At 47.9% G+C, this 18,044-nt stretch overlaps 1 protein-coding gene across 12 annotated transcripts in view; it reads right to left on the bottom strand.

Annotated features, from left to right (window-relative positions):
- Positions 1-733: 733 nt before the first annotated feature.
- Positions 734-18,044, bottom strand: part of TANC1 (tetratricopeptide repeat, ankyrin repeat and coiled-coil containing 1) — a 254,310-nt gene continuing 236,999 nt past the window's right edge. For all 12 annotated transcript variants that reach the window (XM_070357358.1, XM_070357364.1, XM_070357367.1 and 9 more), the window contains 8 exons: positions 14,508-14,641; positions 12,855-12,978; positions 12,339-12,514; positions 9,365-9,497; positions 7,500-7,591; positions 5,678-5,824; positions 4,680-4,780; positions 734-4,056 (listed from right to left, as the gene is read on the bottom strand). In XM_070357358.1, coding sequence (XP_070213459.1) covers positions 2,661-4,056; positions 4,680-4,780; positions 5,678-5,824; positions 7,500-7,591; positions 9,365-9,497; positions 12,339-12,514; positions 12,855-12,978; positions 14,508-14,641 — 2,303 coding nt within the window. In that variant the 3' untranslated portion in view covers positions 734-2,660. The remainder of the gene's footprint in view (positions 4,057-4,679; positions 4,781-5,677; positions 5,825-7,499; positions 7,592-9,364; positions 9,498-12,338; positions 12,515-12,854; positions 12,979-14,507; positions 14,642-18,044) is intronic.

Raw genomic sequence — 18,044 nt, 5'->3', positions numbered from 1 at the left:
GCTGCTTGGGCCTCAGCTCCCACCAACAGCCTCCCAAGGAGACAGCACTTCCTGGAACTACTGGACCAAATACATTTACTCAGAATCCATCACGGTAAATTCTAATAGTCACACTGGCAGCATCACAGGAAAAGTCATCCAATAAGCATTTATCTGTTACTAGATTTTCCCCTCCTACACAGTTTTGTTTTTTGACCTTGAGTTTAAATATATGACTTTAAATAAGGACTGAAAATACTTTCCCTTAAGCCTTGCTAATAATAGCAGTAACCATACAATAACCTGAAGTTGTTTAGGCTTAAGATTCCAAGTCAGGATATTTTAACACAACAGTTTAATGTTCACACTCATTCATAAGACTTTGAAACTGAAATATGTGGGTATAAACACGTTTAACTCAGAGATCAGTACACATGTGAAGAACAAAATTTCACATTAGCACAGTGTTCAGTGTATTGCCAAAGTGAGAGCTAAAAACTGAAGATACCGTGTTGCCAATAAAAACAGACGCCAGGATTTCTGGAACAGATGTTTAGAAGGCTCCTCATGCATGCTCGTTTCAGGCAAAAAGACTAATTTTGACCTTGAAATATTGGGATTTCTAGATGCCATTATCCTTGTTCTAAAATGAAATAAAAGTAAACATGCATTTGTAGTATTACTGAAAATCAGGCTATTCGCCTTTTTTTAGGGACACGATCACCCAGGATTAAAGTGAGACAGATAGCTGACATCAAGATCTTCTCTACTTAGCCACTGTTTCATTTAATGCAAAACAAACTATTGTCTTTATTCCAGACGGACAAGTACAGTAGTTGTGCAGAAACAAAACTACATAATGCAAGAGTAAGACTTCCACAACATTAAAGAAAACAATAAATAAGCCATTGTAGTTATAGCAGAACCTCATGAAGAGCCTCTTAAAAAAAAAAACACAATGAAACTATACAGAGTACACTGCACACAGGAACCAATGCTGAAGAATGACGCCAGAAGATTCCTGTTCGTACAAGACCACAGTGGTGCTTATAGGAACTTCATTACAACTCTTCATTTTTAAAACATTCTGTAAATATAGAACTTCCTTCTCTCCAATTCTAGAAAATAATTTCACATCCCAACATATAAAACAAAGCACTCCCACCTCTCTGAAAACTAGCATTTTAACATCCTCCAATAGCATATCATTTTCATATAAAAATACCTTTAACTCAAGGATCATTCCTGTACCTTATCTTTACAAATGAATAATACATCAGTTTGGACTTGTAGCACCTCAGAGGTGTTCATATAAATGAGATAAAGTGCCGTTACTTGGATACTGTTAACATGCCCTATATATCGCTCAGTGCAATAAACAGCATGGGTGAAGCTTAAAAAGCACATGCAAATACATGACTTCCAGATTACTTGAAATAGTTATATTTACAAGTCTGAATACAACTTTAGCTATTCATATATACAACGTATAGCTCTAAAGTAATGACTATAATAAAAGCCATAGCCAACCATACCTTAAGTATCCAAATTAAACACTGTCCTTAGAGGACCTTGGAAGGCTTGTTCCAGGAGTGCTGTCATTGATAAAAGCAGTTTGGGAATCAGTTGAGAGCCAATTTACATGTCACCAAGAATGCTGTATAAGAATACAGAATACTACTACTAAAACTTAGTGTTTTAGTCCAAATTCAACTTAACTACCAATCATGACTCCAAATGGTTTATATCATTTTCAAATATTAAAAATACACTGAAGCAGGAATGTAGTTTCAAAAAAAGGTGCTATAAAAATATTTTAATGAGAACTGTAACAAATAAAAGTTGATCTTTTTAAGGGAACTATGAAGAGAACATTACCTGGATGTTCTTGTATTTTGCTTAAAAAAACAAACCAGCTGTATAATATGTAAAGTCACATTTATATTCAGATAGAAATTACTCAGGTCTTTTATATCCATATATATATACATACACACACTCTGACCCTTGAACAACAGGGGTTTGAACTGTCCAGGCCCACTTTTTTTTCAGTCACTACGTACTAAGTACTACATGATCCATGGATGGTTGAATACAAGGATGTGGAACTCTCCAGAGGACCCAACTGTAAAGTTATACATGGATTTTTGACTATAGAGGTTGGCGGCCCTAACCCCTACATTGTTTAAGGGTCAACCTATGTATACATACATATAAAGATTTGACTTATTGGAACTGTTACTTGAAAATTTCCTCTTTTCCACAACATATCACCTGGATATTATGTCATGAGTTAAACTATTACTAGATACTTACATTATCTAAGAAATAATGTGATCTTAACTACATAGCAAATGCTAGGAGAAAAGTGATAAAAACCAAACAATTTCGTAAGAGAAAAGCATATGCGTTAATGTCTTCCTGGCTGTCTTAAATTTTTAACTGAATAGGCATAGCTAGTTGCAGTTTTCCAATTCTGGTTAGCATTCTTATTTCTGGTGACTTCTAGTTTACTAAAGAAGCTTAATCTGACACTTTCAGTGTATCAATGGCATCTGATCCACTCCAGAGGGGAAAAAATATATGGCTAAAAAGTAATTTTTCTCATGTACAACCATTTAATTATTACCAGGCACCAACACATTGTCTTCCAAATACTACAAATGGGTCTCTCTTAAGGCTCACACATTTGATTCTATGAATGATCGCTTTGGTTTTGCTGAAGGGAGGTGACTCCTGTGGGCTTCACTGCTGATATGAGACTGCTGTTTAGACATACTTTCCTGATACAGATGTGAAATGGTCTTAGTTACCCTGCTGTCCTGACAGTGGACTGGCATTTGGCACTTCTTTTCTTCTAGCTCCTTCACCTGGGCCCCGTTGTGGACACCTCCACCCAGGGTAGACCCAGGGCAGGCTTTGGCTTGCTTGAGAGAGGACTTCTCAGAGTTCGAGGCCTGCAGGCCAGCTGCAGAAGGTGTGCTTGTCAGCAGCCCCTCTGACACCGCACAGTGCCAGGTGCGGCCAGGGGGGTGGTTCTGCTGCTGGAACCTCGCGGTCTTATCCATGATGCCCATGAATGGAGTATTGCGAGGTCTGTGCTCAGCTGTGCCACTCGGAACCTGGCTACCAACCTTGTCTTTAATTCGAGCATCTGGTCCTTGGACTTTGAAGCCATCCGAGAAACTGCTGCTTGAAGCCAAACTACTGGTGGAGCTTGACATCTTGATGCTGCTCGATGGAGAACCGGAAGACCCTGAACTACTGAGGGAAGTCGGGTGTCGGGTGTCGCTGCAGCTCACTGGCCCCCCTGGGTTTAGAGGCACCACGTCCACAGCCACGGCAGCATGAGACAGAAGCCTCTCTGCACTTTTTATCTTGCTTGGTAAAGGATACGCAGCGTCGCCCTCACTGTGCTGCAGGTGGACTGCGGGGCTGGGCCCCAGCCGATCGCCGAAGGGGCCAGAGGCTGCTCCCTCCAGATGCAGGCTTCTGCTACCCGCGGGGGCAGTGGGCAGTCTTCCGGGCATGGGGCTCGGGGGAGGATTCAGAGGAGAGACCTGCGTCTTCGAGCTGCTGTTTCTCACACCCGCCGGTCCGGAGCCCAGGTGCTGGCTGGTCTTCACGATCTGCGCCTGCTTGGTGGGCTGCACCGTCAGCCCCGGCTGAGCCACCGCCTCCCTCAGGGCCTTGCCGGCCCCCGGCCGACTCTGCAGCGGCGACACGGGCCTTATCTTGGGCTGGAGCCCTTCCTGAAGGTTTCGGATGTACGGGGAGGGTGCGGACGAGGATGGCGGGGGTCTGGGAGCGAGGGAAACGGCTTCTTCCGGTGGCGACGTCTCCTCCTCTTCAGCCTCCTCAAGGTGAAAGTGGTCGTTCAGGCCGGGCGTCGGGGCATACTCCTCGTTGTCCGAGTCGGTGGGTGGGGCAGGCGGCAGGGCCTGCTGCTTCTGCTGCTGGCTCCTCTGGAGCTGCTTGCACTCCTCCTCCACGCGGGCCAGGAGCCGCCTGATCTCCTGGTTGGCGGGACAGAGCTTCACTGCTTCCCGCAAGTCAGCCAGGGCAGCCACGAACTGCCTTTATTTTAAAAGATACAATTACAAGTCACGTAAGAAAGAACTCTGAATGCAACTGTTCATAAAGCAGCTCTGAAAAGGTAGCCGAGTGAGTTCTGTGCGGGTTCTGTGTGGATGGAACCCATGGAACTAGCTTAGACTCACTCAGCTAAGTGGGAGCGCCAAATTCTAACCCAGACCCATGCAGTTCCAGGGCCCCAGCATCTCTACAAAGACCAGATGGTGGGGGTGAGCTCAGCATAAAGCAGGGGAGTTAGAATCCTCTTCACATCACCTCCCCCATCCAACCCCAAGCAACTCGTCCTATTGACTCCGCCCCCCTTCCCCACGTGTCTCTGGTAACACGGTTACCACGTGACTGGTAACACGGACTAAGCTAGGAACTTGATGTTGCAGTACAGGTCAACTGGTGGAGGGGAGGAACCGTTATGAGACGTCTAGAGAAAGTAAAAGCTCAGCCATTGCTAATGATTTCCACTGCTGTGCCTTCTGGAAGCTACCTACTCAGAATCAAAGAGGAGGAGAGGCACTGAGTGGTGCTCATGGATCAGAAGCCCCCAAAGCTTTGAAGCCAGAGCAAGACAAGAAGGCTTCACTAGCCTCCCATCTAACCCCAGACGGTACCTGCTACTTCTCTTGGCTCTCGCCCTGGCATAAAAGGCTTCGTAGGACTTTGGTTTCAACTCAAGGGCCTTAGAAGCAAATTCTTCCGCCATGCCGAAGTCCTGGCATCAATATTTAAATACACAAGTCAGAAGCAGCACCGAAACATGATGACAGCCAACGTTTTAACAGAAGTTTTGCTCTAGAGGTTGACAGAGAACTGGGACACAGTCGGAGCAAGGTGAAGCGGAAGGCAAGTCAGGTTTTTTGTTGTAGAGTTGGGTGACAGCTAAAGTGTATTAATGTTCTTATGGGAAGAATCCAACAGAGAAGCAAAAATCGTTGAACTCTGGAGAGAGAACAGTGTTGGAAGCAGTGGAGCAAAGTGAAGGCCAATGAGAGCCGGCACCCAGGGGTGGGGGGGGAGAGGAGGGAGCCTTGGGGGGCACAGATGCCTCAGGAAGGCGGAAGAGTATGTGGGCGCAGAAGCAGGAAGGTCACAGGCTTGCTTGAGGCAGGATGCAGTTAAAAAGAAAGCAAGTGGTACTGAAACAAATCCAGTTATAAGTTAACTGTGAATTAACTACGGTTAATTAATTATGAACTAACCAGTTCCTGGCTTACCTTTTAAGCAAACATAATAAACACTAGGCAGACTGTATGTAACGCATTTGTGTTGCATTTTATAACGATGCCCTTTCCTTCTGAACCTGGGGACAGACCACTCATGACAGCTCTGGCCACATGCAGCTGGGCAGAGGTGGAGGAGCGGTTTGCATGTGCTCATCATCACTGAGACACAGAAACCATACCCACGTGCTCTCCTCTCCACACCGTGGGGGGTGGGGGCGGGCGCCGTGACCTAATGACAGTCACCCCAGGCAAGCAGCTCCCCGTGTACCAAGCTCGTAGAAAAGTGCAAACACAAGACAGGCAGTCTCAGGACTAGGGCGTGGAAGGGCAGGCCTCCTCCACCAGGAGAACAGTCTATGGCTGAAAGACTGGAATAAGGGGCTTACGTTTGTTTTTCTTCGGCAGCGAGACAAATTGAGATAGAGGGAAACTCTTAGCTCATTGAATGGTCTCATGTCCTCTCCGAATCCTTCTCGAGGAAACTTCCTTAAGGCATACTGGTACCTCTGGGCTGCTTCTTTCATCTTCCCTTTCTAGGAATAAAAAACCAGAGAAATTTATCTTTTTCAGAGGCTGCAAGATGAATAAGGACCCTGATGAGGACGGGCTGTGGCCAGAACCAGTCCACAAACCGGCAGGGCCACGTGGCCTCACTGCCCACATAGATGTCTGTGACCAGAACCCGGTTATATAGGGAGGGATCCGTAAATCGCCAAACCCATAGCTATCAGTCTTAAAACACTGGACTATCATCCCCATTACATATTTTCAACAAACATTTCATGAATGATCTCTCATGTAAGGACACTTTCATGCAAAGCGTTAACAGAAATCAGATGGAAAAATGATGGCGTTCTCAAGGCAAGTAGAGTCTTGTGGATAAACCTAGAGCTTGCTGGAGAATAATAATTTTTCTTTTAAGAAAAACTAAAACACGGGCTTTAAAACCCCACGCAGCACCGCACATCATTTTCAAGGCTAAAGAAATCCATTTGCTCTGTCGGGTCTGTCTCGCAGCAGGTATGAAGTCTGTTGAAAATGGCTTAGTATTTCTAACATAATTGCCAACCAAAATTCATATTAAAACCACTTCAAAGCCACAACAATACACACTCTGAACTCAATTTCAAACTGATTCCAAGCCAGGAACCCTGCTGGGTCATGCTATACGCCTATTTATTTGTTATTATTTAAAAAAAAAAGAAAGAAAGAAAAGGAAAACACAGCAAGTGCAGCTGCTTCATGGCAAAAAGGATTAAAACGGTCATGATGTATTGATAGTTTTTTGTTTTCATAATCTTTTAATTCTTTCTAATCAGAGACCTGGAAAGAATGATGATCTATGGAAATGGCCTATTTCTCTAAACTCAGGGTTTGCAAACTACAGTTTCTGGGCCAAACCTGGCCTGCTATTTCTGCAAACACGGTTTGGAACCTGGCCTGGCTCCTCTGTGTGTCACTGTGGCTGAGTCTGTGCCACAAGAGCACAGTTTGGGGTGGGGGTGGGGTGCGGGGTGTGTGGTGTGTGTGACAAGAACCACAGAGCAAAGCCTACCATAGTTCCTCCCTTCCTCTCTCCAGGCAAAGTGTACTGACCCCCGATCTAAACTGGACGTCTTAGTGTGAAATTTGTTCAAGTCAAAATCACTACTCTTTAAATTGTCTTTACATTTCAAAGGGAAAATGAGAAAAAAATTAATTTGCCTCCTGAGTATTATATATTATTGACTATTTTAAGTAAAAATCTCTCCAGAAACAGTTTCAAATTCGAGAGGCTTATAGATACTAAAATGAAGATAATAAAGGCTTGGGAGATTGCATGATTCTTTTCTTATGAAAATGTCTCCTGAGTGTTTCTTTCCCACGTCTCATGATTCCAGGCGCCAAAGAATTTCCTGTAGGACGTGCCCGTTAAACTAGAAGCTACTCTGCCTCCATAGCAAAGCTACAGGCTGTAAATCATAGTTACAGCCACAAGGATTTGTTCAGAAATAATGGTTCCCAGACACAAAGAGGAGTGCGTTCCACCTGGAAGATTCTGCTGTTAAGATATCAAAGCCCGGGCTTGAGGCCAGGATGGCACCTCCCGGAACGTCTGCTCGCTGAGCTCCGTGCATCCTGTGCAGCAGCACAGCTATATCCATTACACCCCCGACTAAGGCTGCTTGCAGGCTGTCATGGCGTCCCAGAAAGGGCGATACCACTTACTTTGTACATCACGTTTCCTTCCTCCATCAATTTCTGTAAAAGTATAATCAAAATATCAGGTTTGGAAGTAGCCATCGCCCAGGCAGCATTTCCTGCAAAATAAACATGTGTTCAGAGGCACTCGGGCGGGCTTGGAGGCAAGGAGTTCCATACTTTAATACATCACAGCTAAGCCTGCACACAGCAGAGCACCCAGCCTCAGAGCACCCTGCAGCATGTCCTGCAGACCCTGGATAACAATACAACGAAGAGAAGAGAGTGCTTAGCAGGGAGCTGCACCCCGCACACACCGTCATTGCGATGGAAAAAAGCACTGGGACACGAAGGCATCAGTGGGATCATGAGCCACCCTCCCTCCTGTGGAGATCTGCTTCCAAATCATCTCCTTAGCTCCCTGCAGTGCTGTCAGGACCACAGACAGGTGAAGGCAGGCCAGCGTTCACAGAATCTCTCACACTCGCCTCAGAGTCACAACCAAGTCTGCGCTGAGACGCGAGCTCTGGCCCTGCTGCCCCAGCCTCCCTGCCTCCGCCTGTGTCCCCGTCTCTCCCCCTGCGGCCAGCACAGCCACAAGCTCTGCTAAGCCTCTTGCCAACACGCACAGGGAGCAGCACTTAAGGGCAGACTCAGGAGTCAGACTCAGGTTCACAGTGGCCTGCCGCTCACCATGACCTCAGGGAGCTATTCACTACCTTCAGCTGGGTTCCTCCTCTGTGACGTGATGCTATATGCTCATTCCCCTCTCATAGGGCAGGTGACGATGAAATAAAGTAAAACATGAAACTGCTCACAATAGTTCCTGATACCGTGAGCTGCTTAATGATATTTCACCTTCATCGCAGTCCCCTCCCCAGAACTGCTGGCAGCCAAAGGTCTGACATGAAACCAGAAAAAAACCAGTGTGGTCTGGGTGCCCTTCCCCACACTCTGAACTGTGTGCCAAGGTCCTACCTCTCAGAGCTCTCACCCTCGATATCCTTAAGTCACCCATCTTGTCTCCGTAAATCCTGAGAACTTTCTCTCCCAGAACGTGTGCTGGGGTTGCCACTGCCCTTCCTAGCAGACCAGACGCCGCCTCCCAAACAGTGGTACTCATACTCACCTGCTCATGACAACCACCCACCAGCTCTTGCCCATCCACCCTTAGCCCCTCCCATGGAGCCCCCAGAACTGCTTCCATTGTGGCTCCCACACAACCCCGACACCCCCCACTGCTGGGCTATCCCTCAACACTGGCCTCTGCTTTCTCCTCTTTTAAACACTCTGAATGACTGTGATTAACTGAGTCTTAGAGAGGGACCGACGGAGAAGGCAATGGCACCCCACTCCAGTACTCTTGCCTGGAAAATCCCACGGACGGAGGAGCCTAGTGGGCTGCAGTCCATGGGGTCGCTAGGAGTCGGACACGACTGAGAGACTTCACTTTCATGCATTGGAGAAGGAAATGGCAACCCACTCCAGTGTTCTTGCCTGGAGAATTCCAGGGACGGGAAGCCTGGTTGGCTGCTGTCTATGGGGTCACACAGAGTAGGACACGACTGAGTGACTTCACTTTCACTTTTCACTTTCATGCATTGGAGAAGGAAATGGCAACCCACTCCAGTGTTCTTGCCTGGAGAATCCCAGGGATGGGGGAGCCTGGTGGGCTGCCGTCTATGGGGTCGCACAGAGTCAGACACGACTGAAGTGACTTAGCAGCAGCAGCAGCAGCAGCAGCAGACGGACCAAAAAAAAAAAAAAAAACCCTCCATACACCTGACCTCTTACTCCTTAACCTGGGAGCAGGTGAATATAGTCCCTCACGAGCTCTAAAATCTGAAGCTACCCTTCCCCTTGTTGCTGCACTGAGGTGTTTGTTCACTGACCTAATTTGGCTCCTTTTCTCAGCAGCGTAACCACTACAGATGTGTTCCGACAACCAATGGCTCTGTCCAAGGGCCGCATACCGCTGTGGTCCACATGCTCAATCACAGCCCCCTTGTCCACCAGATACAGCACCTGCAGAGAGAGCGCACAGGCCCTGAGGGCGCAGGCAGAGGAGCCCTCGCCTACCCGAGGCCGCAGCTGGTGTAGAAAGAAGCTGGCGATCTTACTTCACTCTGATCTCAGATGCCTCTGGCCTAATGGGATCCTAGAATGGAAATAAAGTTGACACAGAACAAAGCAGAGAAATTGCAATCCACAGCTCAAACCTGCTCTGCTAAAGTGACTGTGATGTTGGCAATGAGGAAGGCAGACAGATGCTCTGGAAGCAGGTGGGGAGTGTGTCCGTCACCCAGACCACAGACAGGTACACGCACGCCTTCACCTGTCTTCGCATCCTACTTCCCAGGCCACAGAGATAAGATACAGTCACTTTTTCATCTCCAATTACTTATTAGGAGACAGGCTTCTGCCATAGCTCCAACGGCAACAGGCACTCCAGAAATACTCAGATCCACACAGCCTGGATACAGAACCTGAAAAGGTTGGAATCTGCCAGACCCAATAATAATTCACTTTTAAGGCATAGGAAAGAGATTTGAATACAGAGACTGTAAAGATGGAAAGCTTAAGAGCATGCTACCAAGACTGACTTGATGTGATAAAACAGCTATCACTTGGGCTAAACAGAGAACAAGTGGGAAAACCACACTGTGGTTTGACAGAAACAGAAATTGCCAGGAAAACTGAGCCACTCACTGGGAAAGTCTGTAGACTGCTTAGAGTTTCATGTGGATCTGATACATCTTATCAGTATACCAGCTGTTCACAAAATAACACACTAGAGGGATTAATATCCAGGATATGTAAAGAACTCCTACAACCCAACAACAAAAGCCTCAAATAACCCAATTTAAAAACAGGCAAAGCTGTGATAAGCCATAATGGAAAGAATATTAAAAGGTATATATATATGTATAACTGGGTCGTTCTGCACAGAAGTTAGCACACTGTAAATCAACTATACTTCAATAAAAGTGAAAAAATAGGCAAAGTATCTGAACAGACATTTTTCCAAAGATGACATACAGATGGCCAATAAACATGTGAGAAAATGTTCATCACTAGGGAACAGCAAATCAAAGACACAAAACAAGTTATTAACTATTAGGATGGCTACTGTTAAATGGACAGGGAGGCCTGGGGTGCTGCAATTCATGGGGTTGCAAAGAGTCGGACACGACTGAGCAACTGAACTGAACTGTTAAAAAGGACAGAATGAAACAGAAAGCAAGTGTTAGAGAGGATATGGAGAAATAGTTACCCATGCGCATTGCTGACAGGATGTGACCACTATGCACACAGTATGAAGGTTCCTCAAAAAATTAAGACAGTATTACCGCTTGACTCAGCACTCTTACTTCTGGGTATCTACTCAAGAGAATGATAGATCTCCAAGAATTTGCAAGATCTCGGTGAAATATTTGCATACCCATGTTCATAACAGCACTATTCCTAATAGCCAAGAGGCGGAAGCAGTGCACGTGCCCACCGAGTGGATGAATGGATTAACAACATGAGGCAAATACATAAGCGGAATATTACTCAGCCTTGAGGACATCCTGACATGTGCTATGACATGGACAAACCCAGAAGACACAATGCTGAGTGAAATCAGTCAGTCATAAGAAGACAAATATTGTATGATTCCACTTGTATGAAGGACCAAACGCTGTCATTCAGAGAAAGAGAAGTACTGATAGAAAGACAGCTGCCGGAGGCTGGGGGTGAGGGGTGGTAACAAGGGCTTACTGTTCAGTGGGTGCTGTTTCAGTCTTACCCGACAGAAAAGGAGCCTGGGCTCTGGCTGCACAGCATCGTGACGTGTGTGTAGCAGTACTGAAGTCTTCACGTAGGAATGGTTTCGATGGTAAATTTTATGTTATGTGTTTATACCCAATTTTTTTTTTTTTTTTAATGACAGAATACTAAGCTCCTTCACTCTTCCCTAATGTTGATAAACTAGAGGATCTAGTAAGGTAACAAAAACGGAGAAAGAAAAGTGTGGAGATGTGAGGTTTAGTTAAATAGCTGTTTTGGGGAAATTGACACTTATGTACAATTTATAATGTCCAGGAAATTGAGACCACTTAATTCCAATATCATTGCCTTTTAAAACCATCAGGCACAGATGTGCAGGATCGCTTCCACCCCAAGGTCCACAGCTCCCAGCAACACAGTACCTGTCTGTCTAATTCTCATGTTAGACACACGTAACTATTCATAAATGACCATTCTCAAGGAGCTGAACATTCCTCCAACACCTGCTTGGTACATGGGATGTAGAGACTGACAAAGATGTGGGTTTTTCCCTGAAAGACATTTTGTGGTTTTTCATTTATTAAGGTTTTATCCCTTCATTCCTCAGTTAGGGACTCAGGCATTTGACAAAGATAAAGACAGTGCCCCAAAGTATTTTATATTATTTCAAGACAAAGCTGCATTGATTTAAAAGCAAACCAACTAATTATTTGAGCAGTAATTTCTCACATACATAAGTGATTTTTAAATGAACTACATAGGAATTCTATTTCTATGAAAATTATAAGAAAATAAAGCTACATATGCGTGTGCGTACACATACTCACGGATGCGTGTTGCATCCACGTATGTGAGTGCAGTCTGTCATCATGGAATTTTAAGCTTTTAAGAATCTATCAAAATCTTGACTCCAGTTCTGAAACAGACCGCATGCCACAGAACTAGCAGAAAACAAAAGCCACCCCACGGCACACACAAACAGCCGGTCCACGCTGGGGCGGCGTCACACACACTTGAGGATGGCTCGGATCCCAGATCAGTAGGCGGCCCGGCCCGCCTGGCGCAGGTGGGGAGCACAGCCACCGCGGTACCTACGGTCTCCGCGTCGCCATAGAAGGCGGCCAGGTCCAGGGGGCTGCGGCCGTTCTTGTCCGTCTGGTCGATCTCGGCTCCCTCCTCCACTAGGAACTGGACAACAGCCCTGTGACCTTTCAGACACGCCCAGCTTAATGCCGACAGACCCTCCTTGTCCAGAGAAGAAAGGGTGGCACCTGAAAGAGAAGCCCATTCAATAAATGTGACTTCGGAAAGGCCAGACCTGAGCAAACCCTTCCGCATCCATAGGGGCCTGGCTTGCAGAATGTGGCCACCAGGCTGGTGAAATCTGTAGCTGATGGGTGAAATGATCGTCCCTGCTGTGGCTGAGCAATGGGTACATGGGATGCACCCCTAAACCCTCTACTTGTGTGCAAGGCAGAAAACATCCATAAATAATAGACTTAATAAAGAGATTTAAAAAAAAAACTGAATCAGAAAGTACTAAATGGGTCTGCCAAAGCTCTTTTCTTTGTCCACCCAAGAGAAGCCCTCACAGGGGGACAGTGCCGCTACCTTTTGAAAGGAGAAATTCCACGGTGCTCAGGTGCCCTTCGCAAGCAGCCACCATGAGGGGCGTCCGGCCCTGCTTGTCACTTAGGTTCACGTCACAGCCATGGTCCAAGAGCAACCTAACAATCTGAAAGAAACACTAGGGATCACACACTTGCCGCTGCATCTGAAATCACATGCTCTCTGCTCGGGCTGGTTGTTCCACCTCTAAGAGGAGTGAAAGGACTCTTCAAAAACCCCTCTATGTTATGTGATCCAGGGGGCTTGTAAAATCTTTATATTTTATTTCTTTGAACAGACTCTTCTTTCAAATATATACTCTTTTTAACATGCCCAATTCATTACTCTATCTATAACACAGGCACATGCAAGGCAGCAGTTTGCAGGAGAGGGGGATCCTGAGCACAGTCAGGCTCAGCCACTATGAGCCACTATGGAGCAGCTGAGCAGAACTAAGGGAGTGAGCCAGGGCCCCACAGGGCACTGATGCCACGTTGCTGGTGGGGAAACACCTACCCTCTCCCCTCAGCCGTCTGCTTCCAGGGACAGCTGGACCTTCACACCAGGGGGATTTTACCAAAGCTTCCTGGACAAGAGTCTCTGCCTCAAAGTTATGCCTTTAAACAGTACATGGTGAAAGGGGGAGCGAAAACACCAGACAAGCATCTCCTGCAATGCCCTCCCAGCGGGAGCTGCTCTGCCTAGGGGGCAGTGGCATCTCCTGCAATGCCCTCCCAGTGGGAGAGGCAGTGGTCCTAGGGGGCAGTGGTGCAGCTTCTCTCCCTCCAGGACCACATTTGTTCTAATGCCACCACAAGAAGGGGGCATGTTCCCACTGCTTTCTCATTCTGGACCCACCAACAAATGCTTCCAAACTTCCTCACCACTTACGGGACACTAAGACCAGGAGAGAGGATCAGCTAGGACATCGCAGGGAGCTGTGAGAGTAACAGGGAACAGACAGGGCAAACCAAGCTTTTAGAACCGGAAAGGAGAAAAGCCAGAACCTTGGTGCGGAGCCCTCAAGGCTCCTACTGACAGAGCTGGCAGGAATCAGAAGGGTCACGACTCTATGATGTAAACTGGGGTCTAGAAAATTCTTCCTATAAAGGATATGGTGAGAGCCGTTTGTTTTTATGCAGCTGTGTGTAACCTGGTGCCAGGCATGGGGTAGATACATGGTCAGTGTTTACAAAATGAAGGAATGCAAGACTAAACCGCTGCTCTCAGGGATCCCTTAATTACGAGCAGCAGCACATCACTCCCAGTAAAAGAAAGCAGCCTGAGTCACAGTGCAGGACCAGAGGGAGACACTTCCTTTCCCAAAGAGCACAGCAGGACCACTCCTCTCCCAAGTGCGCTGGACAAATGGGTCATCCTGGTGTGACAACAACTCTGTTACAGCAAATCTCCTGATGACATGATGGGCTTCACCAGCTCCACTCCCTTCCTCAGTTAAAAGGAAGTGGCTATGGGTCTCTGACCTGGTTACCAGCCCACATGGCTGACTATGCCAGCCGGTCAGATGTCCGCCCTGATGCTGCAGGACTCCCCGTACAAGCAGAAGCCAAGAATGTGAGAAAGACGGGGTCCAGCAGCGGCGATGGGCACTTTTCCCAACCACTGTTTCTGAAGCCTCCGGGGTCCCCTGGGTACCTGCCAATGCCCCTGGCGTGCCGCGCAGAACAATGGAGGGACCCCTCTCCTGTTAGTCCGAGACACGGCAGCTCCACGCTCCAACAGCAGCTCACAGACCTCCAGCTTGCCTCGTCCAGCAGCGGCCGTGAGGGCTACAGGGAGGAGGAGACTGTTAGCATGATGGCCACAGGGTGGTAGCCAAAGGAGGCCACAGATCCTCTGACACCCCTCCCACTGAGAGGAAGGGGACCACGCACTCTGCCCCCACTGAATCTGGGTGGGCTCTGTGACACCTCAGACCAACAGAATACAGCAGAAATGATGCTGCACCAGTGTGTGGGCCCAGGCCCTGAGGGCAGCTTTTGATTCCTTGGAACACACCTTGGAACCAGATGCCATGCTGTGAGGAAGCCCAAGCACCCTTGAGATGAGGCTCCTGGGAGAAGCTGTATGTGGCTGACGTCCCAGTACAGAGCCAGCAACCCCGGCCACCACATGCGTGTGCCATACTGGAAATGGAGCCCCAGACTCCACCAAGCCACTCTATCACGGCAGCGCCATCTATGAGAACCTTCTCTACAAGCCCAGCCCAAATGCAGATTCAGGAGCCACAAAGCGTGTGTTTTATTGTCATTTTTTTTCACAGTACGAGACAACAACAGTATGGGGCAACACAAACACAGAGATCAGTATTACTGTCCAGCCTCTCTTCTTCCCTTAAAGTCATACATTTCAGTCCAAAAGAACTAATAAATACTGAGACAGTGAGAGTGTATCATATCATTCCTGCCTTCATGGAGCTTAGAATCTCTGTAACAAATCCAGATTCTGGACTAAGGATGTTGAGAAAGCAAAAAAAAAAAAAAAAAAAAAAGGACGAGCAGACTGTGGAGGGACTTGTGTGCCCAGGCGAACAGCCCAGTTTGGCCCTGAGGCAGGCAGCTGCTGCTGGCAGGGGACTCTCTGCAGGGAGGCAGCCAAGGACAAAGCAGGAACTATGTGAAGGGCAAGAATACAGGGCAGGAACCCTCAGGACCACCTCATGGCAGCTGCTGCACCTCTGCACTCCCAGGTCATGACACGTAATGGCGGGGGGAGGGGGTGGATTATGAGTAGAAAAGGGGTTCAGTTAGAAGAGGAGACTTCAGCTATGGCATGTGGACCACTGTCTAGAGGGAAGGACAGTGGCAGGTTGTGCTTGTCCCCCCGGCCAGGACGACGCTCTTCGGCAGAGGACAGGAAGGTGTGAGGGTGGGAAAGAGACACAGCAGGAAAGCTGTCTCCAATGCAGAGAAGGAAGGAGAAGCTCGAGCCTGACGCTGCAGCTCTAGTCCTGGGGCAATTCTTCTTTAAATACAGCCTCACCCCTACAAACTCCTGGCATTCCTACAAATCAATCAGATGCCTCAGTATAAAAACTGGGAAAACACAGAAATAGGCCGTTCACAAAAGGTGAAGACCAAAGGCCAATAACTCATGAAAAGCGCCCAACCTCACTGGTAGTCCAAGCAACCGCAAAAACGAGACCCAGTGCTGGCTGAAGACATTCACATCCCTCCACCCAGCAACCCAGGTGCAGACATGCACCCAGAGGTGCCCCTGGAACACAGGATGTTTAGCCTGGAGGTGCCCCGGAGCGGAGGTGCGGAGGTGCCTATGTGAGCATGGAGAGATGTGCACTCGTCACAGCCCTGAGCTGGAGCAGCCCAGCTGGTGTGGACCACCAACCCCATCAACAGATCACGGTGGTAACACTATACAGCAACCACAATAAATGCTACACAGTGCAGTGCAGTGCAATGGGTCAGTCTCCCAGATTTAACACTGATTCCGAGGAATAAAACAAAACAGGGTAACAGTTTGGAACTGAGCGCTCCTGGGCAGTTGCAGGACAGGCCCCAGCTGCCCCCTTTCCAAGAGGGCGGGGCCCAGCTCCCCTGTGAAGCCAGGGGTCCCCCAGCACCCAGACAGCTGAAGTGGGGAACTGGGGGCTCAGCAGTGCAGGGTCCGTGCATCCTCTCCAGACACCTCTCAGGACAGACAGTATTTCTACTCCAACTGTCTTGGCCTGGCCATGGCTTAACTCCCAGGAACACATACAGCAAAGGACATAAATGTGACATAGGGGCCCCATCTCCCTTGGAGGGACAAAGAAATCCTGTCTGCTTTACCAGTTTTCTGAAGATGGGGAAAACCAGAACAAACCACGGATGGATGAAGTGGAAGCTACCAAGGGTCTTGACCCCAGGTGCCATTCCAACCTGTGTTATACCAACGGGCTCATCACCACCCGTCACACGTCTAAGTTTATAAATAAATTATATATAAATACTGTAAACAGACTAGTATTTATACTGGTTTAGGTATATATATTAGAGAAGGCAATGGCAACCCACTCCAGTACTCTTGCCTGGAAAATCCCATGGACAGAGGAGCCTGGTAGGCGGCAGTCCATGGGGTCGCCAAGAGCTGGACTCGACTGAGCGACTTCACTTTCACTTTTCACTTTCATGCATTGGAGAAGGAAATGGCAACCCACTCCAGTGTTCTTGCCTGGAGAATCCCAGGGATGGGGGAGCCCGGTGGGCTGCCGTCTCTGGGGTGGCACACAGTCGGACACGACTGAAGTGACTTAGTAGCAGCAGCAGCAGGTATAATATATATATATACTGGTTTAGGTTCAGACGGATCTAAACACCCGGGGCTGGCTGGTGACACGGAGGATGTGAGCTACTACCTGGGCCTGCGACTCCTTGGAGACCTCCCTGCAGTTAGGGAGCCCCTCCTCCGAAGGGAGCTGACTGTGGCACAAAGCAGGCACCCGCGCTGCACGTGGCCAGATGTGGGCAGGACGGCATGGAAGGAACAAACTCAAGGCTCTTCCATCTGATGCGCAGCTGATCCACCGTGACATTCCAGTCTCTCTTATTTGGTAAACAAGTTCTATCTGCATTATAAACGGGGCCTTTACACCAAGATTTCTTTTGCAGCTGCCACTGATTTTTTTTTTTTTTGGCAATAACAGCACATCAAAAATGACAGCCCAGCACTAAAAATAGGACCCTGTGTTTGAGGAAGGCGCCAGAAGAGCCAGGAGTTAGAGCAGCTGAAGTCGGAGAAGACTGCCGCTGGAGACCGGGCTGGATTCCCTTGTCTTCCCTTCCAGCTGGACTGGCTGCACTTCCGGTGATCAGCCTGCCTTTGAGATGGGAAAATGCCTCTCAGCACAGGCTGGAGTCCCACACAGTTGGCCTAACAGGGATCACAAATTCTTAACCAGGCTCTCACTTTCAAATGACACCCCAAACAGCGGGATCTGTGTTTCCCCTTTTCAACTCAGATTGAATCTTTGGTGTCATCAGGACCCCTGAGGCTGGTAGAGGGGGCGGGCATCTCAAGTTCCACCAGCCACAAGGATTTGAGGATACCATATTCGGAAACAAGGGAGACTGAAGGCAGTGAACCACATGCTTAAACAAACAAAACCACAGCAGAGTTCTGCCCAGGAATCCCAGCTATTCTGCTGGAAGAACTCTGTCCTGCAGGCTGACCACC

The sequence above is a fragment of the Bos mutus genome, chromosome 2 (genome assembly GCF_027580195.1).
Source record: "Bos mutus isolate GX-2022 chromosome 2, NWIPB_WYAK_1.1, whole genome shotgun sequence".
Lineage (NCBI taxonomy): Eukaryota > Metazoa > Chordata > Mammalia > Artiodactyla > Bovidae > Bos > Bos mutus.
The sequence above is the reverse complement of the archived record's forward strand: the minus strand, read 5'-3'. Positions and strand labels throughout refer to the sequence as shown.